This window comes from Salvelinus namaycush, chromosome 8 (genome assembly GCF_016432855.1).
Source record: "Salvelinus namaycush isolate Seneca chromosome 8, SaNama_1.0, whole genome shotgun sequence".
In the NCBI taxonomy this organism is placed as follows: Eukaryota; Metazoa; Chordata; class Actinopteri; order Salmoniformes; family Salmonidae; genus Salvelinus; species Salvelinus namaycush.
This window is the reverse complement of record NC_052314.1, coordinates 38,250,016-38,264,621: the sequence shown is the minus strand read 5'-3', so window position 1 is coordinate 38,264,621 and position 14,606 is coordinate 38,250,016. Positions and strand designations below refer to the sequence as shown.

At 44.7% G+C, this 14,606-nt stretch overlaps 1 protein-coding gene across 2 annotated transcripts in view; it reads right to left on the bottom strand.

The window, feature by feature from the left end:
- Positions 1 to 3,047: 3,047 nt before the first annotated feature.
- LOC120052657 (tyrosine-protein kinase JAK1-like) overlaps positions 3,048 to 14,606 on the bottom strand; it is a 72,891-nt gene continuing 61,332 nt past the window's right edge. For both annotated transcript variants that reach the window (XM_038999702.1, XM_038999703.1), the window contains 6 exons: positions 14,363 to 14,555; positions 14,117 to 14,241; positions 11,817 to 11,989; positions 10,885 to 11,002; positions 8,772 to 8,882; positions 3,048 to 4,510 (listed from right to left, as the gene is read on the bottom strand). In XM_038999702.1, the coding sequence (XP_038855630.1) occupies positions 4,403 to 4,510; positions 8,772 to 8,882; positions 10,885 to 11,002; positions 11,817 to 11,989; positions 14,117 to 14,241; positions 14,363 to 14,555 (828 nt within the window). In that variant the 3' untranslated portion in view covers positions 3,048 to 4,402. The remainder of the gene's footprint in view (positions 4,511 to 8,771; positions 8,883 to 10,884; positions 11,003 to 11,816; positions 11,990 to 14,116; positions 14,242 to 14,362; positions 14,556 to 14,606) is intronic.

The window sequence follows — 14,606 nt, the reverse complement described above, 5'->3', positions numbered from 1 at the left end:
CTAGAGACCTGACCAGAGCTTGCAGTTATGGAGTCTCCCATATATATATTTATCTGTTGTGCCTATCTCTGCATGTTGCCAACCAGGCGTATTGTTATATTGATTGTAAACCAGATTCTTTACCCCTGAACTACTCAGTCAGTGTTGTAGGAGAAACAGTTTAGTTGACCTGTGTGTAGGCACGGTGCATAGCGGTGACACAAGTGTTGGTACTACACTGGGTGAGCCTGCTGCACCTAGGGTACTGAACCATATGAACTGTGTGTGTGACCACAAAGCTTTGCAATACTGAAGTCTTTTAAGACTGAACAGAACATTTAAAAAGCTGTAGACATAGATTGGGTGTGCTTTTTGCTTTGTACGGTTTTCTTTGAAAGTATGTGGATTTTTTTCTGACCTAAAATCTCTACTGTAGATTTTGCAATATTTTATATCACAACTACATTGATATTGCTTTACTGTGAATAACTTATTTCTAGAAGCAATTGAATTTTAGCATGCATATTTACTGCTTTAATCTAGAAGAAACTCTAGTTAATATTGCATCAGACTTTAGGAATTTGACACACCAAACATATTTTTGGGGGGGGGGTGATTTTATTCATTTATATTGTGCATTTATTTATTGTCTTATTCCTCTGAAAAATAGATTTTGTTTTCTCTCCTTTATGAGCAAAACGAATTGTCTTTTACATTCCGGAATAAACATGGACTGAAAAAAATTCAAAATGGCTCTCTCATTCACTGGCTCCCTATCTGAGAGCACACATGGTCTGTCCCTAGTTTAAAACCATAGAAATAGAATGGATAGAACTCACTCCTATTTCAATAACCTGTTGATTGTTTCAAAGTAAAGCATCTGCTTTACACACATTGCCGAAAACATCGGATGCCTCTTCCCGATAGAAAAGAAAATCTTAACGTTCTTATCAATATCACATTTTCCACCTTTCCCCATTGTAACGAGTGCTACTGTTTGTGTCTGCATACTGGTAAGATACCTGTCTGCATACTGGTAAGATACCTGTCTGCATACTGGTAAGATACCTGTAAGTCGTAAGTGTAGGCCATGTTGGATGAGTCACATTAATTTCATGAATTATATATGTTCCGCTAATTTCTATTTCTGTGGTTTTACCTGTTAACTGGTCTTTAATCAGACCTTTTTATAGGCTCTTCTTTCATGCTGACCACACAGTTCGCGTTACACATGCACGAGTGTTGCAAAATAAATATAATAATTTCATCCAAACTATTCACACGCGTCAACAAGCGTCTGCGTAGCCAGAAACTAAAATAGAACTTGGTGCTGTTTGACGCATGACACGCTGAAAGTCCCGCCTCTCCCATCTTCTCATTGGTTTTTAGAAGCATACGTGCATTCGGAAAGTATTCAGACCCCTTTACTTTTTTCAAAATGTATAAACGGTTTGTAAATTTATAAAAAAACAGATACCTTATATTAATATAAGTACTCAGACCCTTTGCTATGAGACTTGAAATTGAGCTCAGGTGCATCCTGTTTCCATTGATCGTCCTGGAGATGTTTTTACAACTTGGAGTCCACCTGTGGTAAAATCAATTAATTGGACATGATTTGGAAAGGCACACACCTGTCTATATAAGGTCCCACAGTTGACAGTGCATGTCAGAGCAAAAACCAAGCCATTAGCTCGAAGGAATTATCCATAGAGCTCCGAGACAGGATTGTGTTAAGGCACAGATCTGAGGAAGGGTACCAAAAAAAATGGCCTCCATCATTCATAAATGGAAGAAGTTTGGAACCACCAATACTTCTTAGAGCTGGCCGCCTGACCTAACAGCAATCAGGGGAGAAGGGCCTTGGTCAAGGAGGTAACCAAGACCCTGATGGTCACTCTTAAGGAGCTCCAGTTCCTCTGTAGAGATGGGAGAACCTTCCAGAAGGACAACCATCTCTGCAGCACTCCACCAATCAGGCCTTTATGGTAGATTGGCCAGATGGAAGCCACTCCTCAGTAAAAGACACATGACAGCCCGCTTGGAGTTTGCCAAAAGGCACCTAAAGACTCTCAGACCATGAGAAACAAGATTCTCTTGTCTGATGAAACCAAGATTGAACTCTTTGGCCTGAATGCCAAGCGTCACGTCTGGAAGAAACCTGTCACCTTCACTACGGTGAAGCATGGGGGCAGCATCATGCTGCGGGGATGTTTTTTAGCAGCAGGGAGTGGGAGACTAGTCAGGATCAAGGGAAAGATGAACGGAGCAAAGTACAGAGAGATACTTGATGAAAAATTGCTCTGGATCTCAGACTGGAGCGAAGGTTCACTTCCCAACAGGACAACGACCCTAAGCACGCAGCCAAGACAACGCAAGAGTGGCTTCGGGACAAGTCTCTGAATGCCCAGCCAGAGCCCAGACTTGAACCTCATCGAACATCTCTGGAGAAACCTGAAAATAGTTGTGCAGCTACTCTCCCCATCCAACCTGACAGAGCTTGAGAGGATCTGCAGAGAAGAATGCGAGAAACTCCCCAAATACAGGTGTGCCAACCTTGTAGCATCATACCCAAGAAGACTCGAGGCTGTAATTGCTGCCAAAGATGCTTCAATAAAGTACAGAGGACAGGGTCTGAATACTTATGTAAATGTGATTTCAGTTTTTTTTAAATACATTTTGTAAAGTTTCAATATTTTTTTTTTGCTTTGTCATTATGGGGTATTGTGTGTAGATTGATGGGGAAAAAACGATTTATTCCATTTTAGAATAAGGCTGTGATTTTGTGTGACTCAAAATGGGTCAAAATTCTACAAAGATCCAGGGGGAAAAAAGGACCTTGTGCATTTCAGTAAAATAACAACCTAAAGTTTATATCCCAGCAAGCTAGCTAGCTAAATGTCCATGAATGTTTAATGTATTTCGACCTGTCCCTATATAATATAGTTATATAATATAGTTGGTATAGTTATGTAATATAGTTGGTTCAGAGTTCGTTTAGATTTTTCAAACTGCGGATGGACAAAAATCAACAATGCGCACGATGGCTCGCACACACATGCGCGTGCCCGGTGTAGTCAGCATGTTTCTCTTTTGTCTCCTTCCTTCTGTCCATCCATCCATCCATCCACACACACACACAATCTGTCATTCTGTAGAATTAAAAAAAAAAAAAATCAATAAAAGACAAATGCAATATCTGACATACACATTATGGCTATACTTAAGAAGCTGTTTAGAAATCTGAGCAGAATACAGTAAAGTTTGGGATTAAAATATGTAACGCTATACTGCCCTCAAGTGTCCCCTCACAGGTATAACATGTTCCACTAATTCTATTTCTGTGGTTGGACCTGTTAACTGGCCTCAAATCAGATTGTTTATAGGCTCTTCTTTCATGCTGACCAGCGTTACGTGCACGAGCGTTGAAAAATAAATGTACACATGTTATTCAATCATTTCATCCAACAACAACAAAACGTGGAACATCACATGATGGAAGAAACACCAGAGAAAGTTCTTCGGCTGGTTCTAGTTCCGAGGTGGTTCTAGAGTATTCTATCCAGGGTTCTGCGTTTAAAGAGGAGCTGCAACAGGTTCGGTCTTAAAAAGGGGAGGTGCAGCTGTCTGGGCTTGACTGATACTGTCATCACCCATCCATTCTCCCTAATGCAATCCAACCCACTGCTACAGCATACTGTATCCCACACATCTTTCACCACTCCCAGAGAGGTGGCTTGGATCCATGCCGTCCCTGGTCCGATGGGGCAGGGTGTGAATGTCAGAATCCTGGTCACTTAAATACATGTGGTTGGCTTTTTCAGTGTCATCTTCACAGTGGCTGCAGCAATCCTTCACAAAGGAGCTCACATAGACCTTTTCTCTGTGAAGGATCATGGTATATCTTAAACAGGTCCAACTGAGGACCTCTCTCCCTCTCTGGGTATAATGATTATGATACAAGTCCATACACAGAGTACATACTGCATGTGGCAATATGAAAAAGGCGGAGCTGATGCGCTCTAATAAAAAGGTGAAAGGTCACACTGCGGTAGCTCCCAGGTGGCATATCAGCCGACGGACAGCTCACTGGTTGGCTAGTGGGCTCATTCATCTGTCAACGTGACTGGGGTCAGTGTCACATACAGTGAGGGGTCAAAGCTACGTGTTGGGATGTGTTTCATTCTATACGTTATGTATGTATTCATCCATATATTATGTGATCTATAGTAGAGCATCTAAAAAAAAAAGTGAAAATATAGAGGAAGTCAGCGACACTGTGAAATAAAGTGTCTTGTAGCACTGATTCCGATACATGTGGGTTTTTAGTCCAGGTCACCATAGTCTGTGACCCTTGACCTTTCACTCTTTACTCCTGAGATTGTCTGTGTGATAGGTAAGGCGTGTCGGTGGTTGCCATGTTTTACAGGCTGCTGTTGGTGAGCATGCGGGTGAACTCGTCAATGAGACTCTTGAAAGTGATCCTTTTCGCGGGGGTGTTCTCCCAGCACTTCCTCATCAGCTCATACACCTGCAAAAACACAGAGAAAAGAATCATTATCGCTCTAACATCAGCTCGTACACTTTCAACACTCACACAGTCAGATTACACACAAAGATGTCTAGTCATGCAATTTCTAGTATTGCCGAATTCCTTTCTATTCAATCCGTATCGCGGAAGTTCAGTGTGACAGCTTAATTGAAATTTAAAGGCAATGTTCCAACGTTAGCGGAGACTGCATTCGCAGTAAACGCTACACATGTCAGCTCAATAGGAAATTAACTTAAAATGTAAATTGCGCAATCTGTAACGCTTCAGCGATACAGATTGAATAGAGCCCTTAGTCTTACGATAACAATGTAAAAAAAAAAACTACAGTTTTTATTGACAAAGAGCACTTTTCTAGCTCCATGAATTACTGAAAATAAATTCTCTGAGGATGGTAAATTGAGTGACATATTGAGGAGAGAGAGCATATTGTGAGTGGTGGGGTGACTAAACACCGGTAGGTAGCCACAGTGCCTTCGGAAAGTATTCAGACCCATAGATATTTTTCCACATTTTGTTATGTTTCAGCCTTACTCTAAAATGGATTAAACAAACAAAAAAGAAAGTCAGCAATCTACACACAATACCCCATAATGACGAAGCGAAAGAGGTTTTTAGAAATTTTTGCAAATATATTAAACAGAAAAAACATACCATATTTACATAAGTATTCAGACCCTTTGCTATGAGATTCAAAATTGAGCGCAGGTGCATCCTGTTTCCATTGATCATCCTCGAGATGTTTCTACAACTTGATTGGAGTCCAGCTGTGGTAAATTCAATTGCTTGGACATGATTTGGAAAGGCACACAACTGTCTATTTAAAGTACCACAGTTGACAGTGCATGTCAGAGCAATAACCAAGCCATGAAGCCGTAGGAATTGTCAATAGAGCTCAGAGACAGGATTGTGTAGAAGCACAGATCTGGGGAGGGATACCAAAACATTTCTGCAGCATTGAAGGTCCCCATAAACACAGTGGCCTCCATCATTCTTAAATGGAAGAAGTTTGGAACCGCTAAGACTCTTCCTAGAGCTGTCTGCACGGCCAAACTGAGCAATCGGGGGAGAAGGGCCTTGGTCAGAGAGGTGACCAAGAACCCGATGGTCACTCTGACAGAGCTCTAGAGTTCCTCTGTGGAGATGGGAGAACCTTCCAGAAGGACAACCATCTCTGCAGCACTCCACCAATCAGGCCTTTATGGATGAGTGGCCAGACGGAAGCCACTCCACAGTAGAAGGCACATGACAGCCCGCTTGGAGTTTGCCAAAAGGCACCTAAAGACGCTCAGACCATGAGAAACAAGATTCTCTGGTCTGATGAAACCAAGATTGAACTCTTTGGCCTGAATGCCAAGCATCACGCCCGGAGGAAAGCTGGAACCATCCCTACGGTGAAGCATAATGGTGGCAGCATCATGCTGTGAGGATATTTTCAGCGGCAGGGACTGGGAGACCAGTCAGGAACGAGGCAAAGACGAACGGAGCAAAACCTATTCCCCTTCAGGAGACTGAAAAGATATTGTATGGGTCCTCAGATCCTCAAAAGGTTCTACAGCTGCACCATCGAGAGCATCCTGACTGGTTGCATCACTGCTTGGTATGGCAACTGCTCGGCCTCCGACCGCAAGGCACTACAGAGGTTAGTGCGTATGGCCCAGTACATCACTGGGTCCAAGCTTCCTGCCATCCAGGACCTCTATACCAGGCGGTGTCAGAGTAAGGCCCTAAAAATGGTCAAATACTCCAGCCACCCTAGTCATAGACTATCTCTGCTACCGCCGTACCGGAGAGCCAAGTCTAGGTCCAAGAGGCTTCTAAACAGCTTCTACCCCCAAGCCATTAGACTCCTGAACATCTAATCAAATGGCTCCCAAGACTATTTGCATTGCCCCCTCTTTTACACTGCTGCTACTATGTTTATGATCTATGTATAGTCACTTTAATAACTCTACCTACAGTTGAAGTCGGAAGTTTACATACACCTTAGCCAAATACATTTAAACTCAGTTTTTCACAATTCCTGACATTTAATCCTAGTAAAAATTCCCTGTCTTAGGTCAGTTAGGATCACCACTTTATTTTAAGAATGTGAAATGTCAGAATAATAGTAGAGAACTATTTATTCCAGTTTTTATTTCGTTCATCACATTCCCAGTGGGTCAGAAGTTTACATACACTCAATTAGTATTTGGTAGCATTGCCTTTAAATTGTTTAGCTTGTGTCAAACGTTTCGGGTAGCCTTCCACAAGCTTCCCACAATAAGTTTGGTGAATTTTGGCCCATTCCTCCTGACAGAGCTGGTGTAACTGAGTCAGGTTTGTAGGCCTCCTTGCTCGCACATGCTTTTTAAGTTCTGCCCACACATTTTCTATAGGATTGAGGTCAGGGCTTTGTGATGGCCACACCAATAACTTGACTTTGTTGTCCTTAAGCCATTTTGCCACAGCTTTGGCAGTATGCTTGGGGTCATTGTCCATTTGGAAGACCCATTTGCGACCAAGCTGTAACTTCCTGACTGATGTCTTGAGATGTTGCTTCAATATATCCACATAATTTTCCACCCTCATGATGCCATCTATTTTGTGAAGTGCACCAGTCCCTCCTGCAGCAAAGCACCCCCACAACATGATGCTGCCACCCCCGTGCTTCACGGTAGGGATGGTGTTCTTCGGCTTGCAAGCCTCCCCCTTTTTCCTCCAAACATAACGATGGTCATTATGGCCAAACAGTTCTATTTTTGTTTCATCAGACCAGAAGACATTTCTCCAAAAAGTACGATATTTGTCCCCATGTGCAGTTACAATACAAACCATAGTCTGGCTTTTTTATGGCGGTTTTGGAGCAGTGGTTTCTTCCTTGCCGAGCGGCCTTTCAGGTTATGTCGATATAGGACTTGTTTTTCTGTGGATATAGATACTTTTGTACCTGTTTCCTCCAGCATCTTCACAAGGTCCTTGTGTTGTTCTGGGATTGATTTGCACTTTTCGCACGAAAGTACGTTCATCTCTAGGAGACAGAACGAGTCTCCTTCCTGAGCGGTGTGACGGCTGCATGGTCCCATGGTGTTTATACCCATGGTATAAACACCATGGTATAAACACCAAACACCCATGGTGTTTATACTATTGTTTGTACAGATGAACGTGGTACCTTCAGGCATTTGGAAATTGCTCCCAAGGATGAACCAGACTTGTGGAGGTCTACAATTGTTTTTCTGAGGTCTTGGCTAATTTCTTTTGATTTCCCCATGATGTCAAGCAAAGAGGCATTGAGTTTGAAGGTAGGCCTTGAAATACATCCACAGGTACACCTACAATTGACGCAAATTATGTCAATTAGCCTATCAGAAGCTTCTAAAGCCATGACATAATTTTCTGAAAATATTTATGCAGCAACGCTCCCCATCTAACCTGACAGAGATTGAGAGGATCTGCAGAGAAGAATAGGAGAAACTCCCCAAACACAGGTGTGCCAAGCTTGTAGCGTCATACCCAAGAAGACTCGAGGCTGTAATTGATGCCAAAGGTGCTTCAACAAAGTACTGAGTAAAGTGTCTGAATACTTATGTAACTGTGATATTTCCATTTTTTTGTTTTTGTAAATTAGCAAACATTTCTAAAAACCTGCTTTTTCTTTGTCATTATGGGGAAAAAACGATTTAATACATGTTAAAATAAAGCTGTAACCTAACAAAATGTGGGAAAAAGTCAAGGGGTCTGAATACTTTCCGAAGGTAGGTAAGTAGGTAGATCCAGAGATACTTTTGAAGAGATGGGAAACTCCATTGCAATCATATTAACGCCCATTGTGTACGTTGCCCATGCTATGCCAATGGGCCGTGCGGTGCATTCTGGGCGATTCTGGGACAAGGACTGAATGGGAGTCAATTGGGCGCTAGTTCAAAAACCCAACATTAGCATGAATTTCATCAACAAGAAGTACAACATTACAAATATTTTCAGAGATGTGAGATAATTACATAATGCTTTATGTAATATTGTATAGTTTTGGAATTGTGACATTATGTACCTTCGGAGGAAAATAGGCACTTTTCTCGACTCATACCCTGACTTTGAGAAGGGATTGCGTGACGATTAGCTTAGCATCCGCGTGACGCAGCATGACAATGTGAACGTGATTGGTCGACAGTCTGCTGGGTGAGACGTTATTCGTCCCTCCATTCGTTGTCCAACGGGATTCCTATTTCCTCCTTTCGCTAATATCTCTGGTAGATCTTACCGTTCCAGGACAACTATCAGGACGGGGCAGCCTCTTCCCCTCCTCCAGCACCTTGACCAATCGCGTCACTGTCATCTGGCCCTGAGTAGGACCAATAATCTTCAGGAACACCTGTTGGACAAAGAGGGGGGAAGGGGAGAAGAGATGAGTTGCAATGGAAACACGATGAAACAAAATGACTCCTCCCATCTAGCCAGTGAAGACAGGACTGACAGTCGGCTCTGACAAGAGATTTTCTGGAAGTGGATTTTACAATCCTCGTAACCCATAGTGATATTAAATATTAGTGAAAGCGATATTACTGTGCAGCCGAGACTGAAAAACAATTCCTATGTTGATGTCGTGCCCATCGGTTATGAGTGTTTCAACCACTGTGTTGAGATGTCATGCTTTTACTGCCATTTCCTGGTTTTAAAGAGCACCAAAAAACTACACTAACCACGAGCCTTAGTGTTTCTGCCGCCACAGAAACAGACCCTGGATCTGTTCTAACGCGACTCTAAACAAGAGGTAAAATCTCACATAATATTACATTTTAGTCATTTAGCAGACGCTCTTATCCAGAGCGACTTACAGTAGAGTGCATACATTTTATTACATTTTACATACTGAGACAAGGATATCCCTACCGGCCAAACCCTCCCTAACCCGGACGACGCTATGCCAATTGTGCGTCGCCCCACGGACCTCCCGGTTGCGGCCGGTTGCGACAGAGCCTGGGCGTGAACCCAGAGACTCTGGTGGCGCAGCTAGCACTGCGATGCAGTGCCCTAGACCACTGCGCCACCCGGGAGGACAATATGGACAACTTCGTTATCTGCCTATGGGAGATAACACAACGGACAAATTCTGTTTGTGCCTGTGACAGTGCTATCGAGCACCCTCATGTGTTCGCTAACAGATCTCATGGTTTATTTTATGGTAATTATTATATTTATAGTTGTTGTGTATAGTAACTTAGCTAGCTAACAAATTGGAAACAACACCATGGCCAACCAACAACTACCATGTTTTAAAAAATGTACAAGAAACGCCAGAGACTGTAGAGAAAGCGAGACACCCCACTCACTCATTTCTTCTGATGCCCCCGCCCCACAGAGGGGGTGCCCTCACTGGCTCATTTTTTCTGGCGGGTAGGGCAAGCGGGAGGGGACAATAAGTAGCTGTTCCCTCTTGCGCCAGATAATATGGAGGAAACACGAGCTTAAGCAGGAAAAGCATGCTCATGCGAGAGAGGAAACGGCCACTTAGACAGAAACCTTGCCAATTTTTTTCAGTGGTAAACGGCCTGAGTAAACCATATTTACCCACCATCTTTGGGAATGATTCCAATGGCTTATATCTGCTCTGTGATTGGAAGATACAGACCGCAATGCTGCATGGGATGAGTAGTTTGTTTCTCCACTAACTCTGGTACAGTATGTACACAGTCTTGTACCCTTGACTTTCCTTTCATACATCACTGTTTTTTAAAAGTGATTTCTAATCTTTTAAATTAAATGGTTCCCCCCAGAAATGTTTGCCAAAAGAGGGGCGGGGCCCCTACCGAGCCCTATAGAGTTGTATTGTTGATGCATTGTCGTTGAGACAAAGCCAGTCAGAAGAAAATAGTCAAACAAACCACTGCATTCCATCTACAATTCTAGAACCTGTTTCAAAGCACTCTTAATGATGGCAACTAAAACATATAAGATGGTAATAGCTATTGATTAGCTATCAATCGTTAACCAGTTTCTGTGAATTGAACAGTGTGGTAAAGTGTAGGAATAAGCCTTAATGGATATGTAATGATCATGGCTACAGGGTGTTGATTAGGGAGGACATATTGGTATAGCTTGTCTGAGCAATCAGGGAGTTGGAAGGGTGTGTGTGTGTGTGTGATGGCACAGGCTAGCAGGAGTGGGCAGAGCCCCTTGGCGAGTCATTAGCCACCCTGGGAATAGACTGGCGCCACCTGCCTCGATCAGTGGGATGGAAGTCTATGCTGCCAGGCCTAGGTGTGTGTGTGTGTGTGTGTGTGTGTGTGTGTGTGTGTGTGTGTGTGTGTGTGTGTGTGTGTGTGTGTGTGTGTGTGTGTGTGTGTGCGCGTGTGTGCGCGTGTGTGCGTACTGACCGGCATGGGGCTGATGGCGTTCTCACAGTAGGTGAGCAGCTCGTACATGGTGACACCGAAGGACCAGACATCAGAGGCCAGGTAGAACTTACAGTGGACCAAACACTCAGGGGCATACCTGGTACATGGGAAGACAGAGGGGTAACACGCCAACATACATCACACTGTCTGTAAATCACTATCTACACAGAGACACAAACTCTCAGGAATCCGAAATACTCTCTCTTTAATTCTTAATAGTCTAAGCCGTTGGAGGGGGGGGGTTACGAACTGACATATGGAATTGTTTTAAGATGGTCATAATAAGGATCATTTAGCTATTTGATTTTTGAATTTTGAATAAAATATTGAATTTGGTCTTTACTACTATAGCCCAGAGAAACGCATTGAATAACACATTCATAAACGGCAAAGTTTTGAAGTGTTTGTCCTGTATCTAGGACATATAAGAAAGCTCAGGGAATAGTGATTTCTTTCTTCACATATTTAACCCCTTTTTTTGGGTAGACACAAAACTACCTATATACCTCCATTCATTGTTATCCCGTACCGGATTTAACCTTCAGACAAGTCACGTGACCCTTGTGGGGTTCGTAGAGCAAAATGGGGAACACTATCGTGTTCGTGAGAGTCCTCCCTTTCCATAATATTTTGGAGGTCAAACCGTTACAGACATTTTCTTGAGAACACAAGACGTCTCACGGTCTGACAAACACCGCTCTGGCTCTGCCAACTTTCACCGCAGATGCGGAAACATCTCTCTGGCTTAAAACGGACAGATTTTGATGGGGATTGTTTTGATTATGATACTTTGATTGGCGCACAGATGCGTCAATCGACTGTCGGGAGGTTAAAACACAGACATGGGGCCAGAAGCGCTTGCACCAGGTGGGATAAAACAACAGTAGTCCGCAGTAGTCCAGTGCTCTCACCAGTACACAGGGCTGTCCAGGTCATCTTTGACTGTGTAATATCCCTCGTTTCCCTTGATGCTCTTGGTCAGGCCGAAGTCTCCGATCTTCACCGTGCTCTCGTTCTCCACCAGAACATTCCGGGCTGCCAGATCCCGGTGGATGTAATTCCGAGATCCCAGATAGTCCATTCCCTGGAGAGAGGGGAGGAATTTATCCTATTATATAACTATCAATAACATCACCATAATGTTCCCATAACCAGGGCTAAGGGTCACGGATCAACACGAAGCTAGGATTAGGGTTAAACACGAAGCTAGGATTAGGGTTAAACACGACGCTAGGGTTAAGGTTAAACCGGGATGTGGACATGAAGCTAGGGTTAGGGTTGGACACGAAGTTAGGGTTGGACTGGGATGTGGACATGAAGCTAGGGTTAGAGTTGAACCGGGATGTGGACACGAAGCTAGGGTTAGGGTTGGACACGAAGTTAGGGTTGGACTGGGATGTGGACATGAAGCTAGGGTTAGAGTTGAACCGGGATGTGGACACGAAGCTAGGGTTAGGGTTAAACATGAAGCTAGGGTTAGGGTTAAACATGAAGCTAGGGTTAGGGTTGAACCGGGATGTGGACACGAAGCTAGGGTTAGGGTTAAACATGAAGCTAGGGTTAAACATGAAGCTAGGGTGAGGGTTGAACCGGGATGTAGACATGAAGCTAGGGTTAGGGTTGAACCGGGATGTGGACATGAAGCTAGGGTTAGGGTTGAACCGGGATGTGGACACGAAGCTAGGGTTAGGGTTGAACCGGGATGTGTACATGAAGCTAGGGTTAGGGTTGACCCGGGATGTGGACACGAAGCTAGGGTTAGGGTTGAACCGGGATGTGGACATGAAGCTAGGGTTAGGGTTGGACACGAAGTTAGGGTTGGACTGGGATGTGGACATGAAGCTAGGGTTAGGGTTGAACCGGGATGTGGACACGAAGCTAGGGTTAGGGTTGAACCGGGATGTGGACACGAAGCTAGGGTTAGGGTTGAACCGGGATGTGGACACGAAGCTAGGGTTAGGGTTGAACCGGGATGTGGACACGAAGCTAGGGTTAGGGTTGAACCGGGATGTGGACACAAAGCTAGGGTTAGGGTTGGACACGAAGCTAGGGTTAGGGTTGGACATGAAGCTAGGGTTAGGGTTGGACACGAAGCTAGGGTTAGGGTTGAACCGGGATGTGGACATGAAGCTAGGGTTAGGGTTGAACATGAAGCTAGGGTTAGGGTTGGACACGAAGCTAGGGTTAGGGTTGGACACGAAGCTAGGGTTAGGGTTGAACCGGGATATGGACACGAAGCTAGGGTTAGGGTTGGACATGAAGCTAGGGTTAGGGTTGGACATGAAGCTATGGTTAGGGTTGAACCGGGATGTGGACATGAAGCTAGGGTTAGGGTTGGACATGAAGCTAGGGTTAGGGGTTGGACACGAAGCTAGGGTTAGGGTTGAACCAGGATGTGGACATGAAGCTAGGGTTAGGGTTGAACCGGGATGTGGACACGGAGTTAGGGTTAGGGTTGAACCGGGATGTGGACACAAAGCTAGGGTTAGCGTTGGACACGAAGCTAGGGTTAGGGTTGAACCGGGATGTGGACACGAAGCTAGGGTTAGGGTTGAACCGGGATGTGGACACAAAGCTAGGGTTAGGGTTGGACACGAAGCTAGGGTTAGGGTTGGACATGAAGCTAGGGTTAGGGTTGGACACGAAGCTAGGGTTAGGGTTGAACCGGGATGTGGACATGAAGCTAGGGTTAGGATTGAACATGAAGCTAGGGTTAGGGTTGGACACGAAGCTAGGGTTAGGGTTGAACCGGGATGTGGACACGAAGCTAGGGTTAGGGTTGAACATGAAGCTAGGGTTAGGGTTGAACCGGGATGTGGACATGAAGCTAGGGTTAGAGTTGAACCGGGATGTGGACACGAAGCTAGGGTTAGGGTTGGACACAAAGCTATGGTTAGGGTTGAACATGAAGCTAGGGTTAGGGTTGAACATGAAGCTAGGGTTAGGGTTGAACCGGGATGTGGACATGAAGCTAGGGTTAGGGTTGGACACGAAGCTAGGGTTAGGGTTGAACCGGGATGTGGACATGAAGCTAGGGTTAGAGTTGAACCGGGATGTGGACACGAAGCTAGGGTTAGGGTTAAACATGAAGCTAGGGTTAGGGTTGAACCGGGATGTGGACATGAAGCTAGGGTTAGAGTTGAACCGGGATGTGGACATGAAGCTAGAGTTAGGGTTGGACACAAAGCTAGGGTTTAGACAGTTGCAGTACCTGACAGATCTGGACAGCGTAGCTAAGCAGGGTCTTCAGGCTAGTCTGTCCTCTGTTACGGGGCAGGTACTCCTTCAGACTGCCAGCAGGCAGGTACTCCATGATCAACTTGATGGCCCTGCCTCCTACACATACACAGATAAAAGAGGTTTAAGTGGACCCAGCACAGGTGATGATTGTGTACGTGCCTGCGTGCGTGTCTACGTCCGTGCGCGTGTGGCAGGGGTACGCGTTCCTCTCGCTCACCCTCCTCCTGGCAGATGCCCTTGTACTTGACGATGTTCTCGTGGTAGAGTTCTTTAAGGATTCCTATCTCACTCCAAAGGTTGCTGCTCTGCTCCTCCCTGTTCTCTGGTTTGAGACTCTTCACTGCTACCAGCTCCCCTGTCCGGTCCCCTCTGGGGTCATACCGACACAGCTCCACCTTTCCAAAGTGACCCTGCGCACGCGGACAGCCAGTTACATACACACGTTACCGTTATACACAATC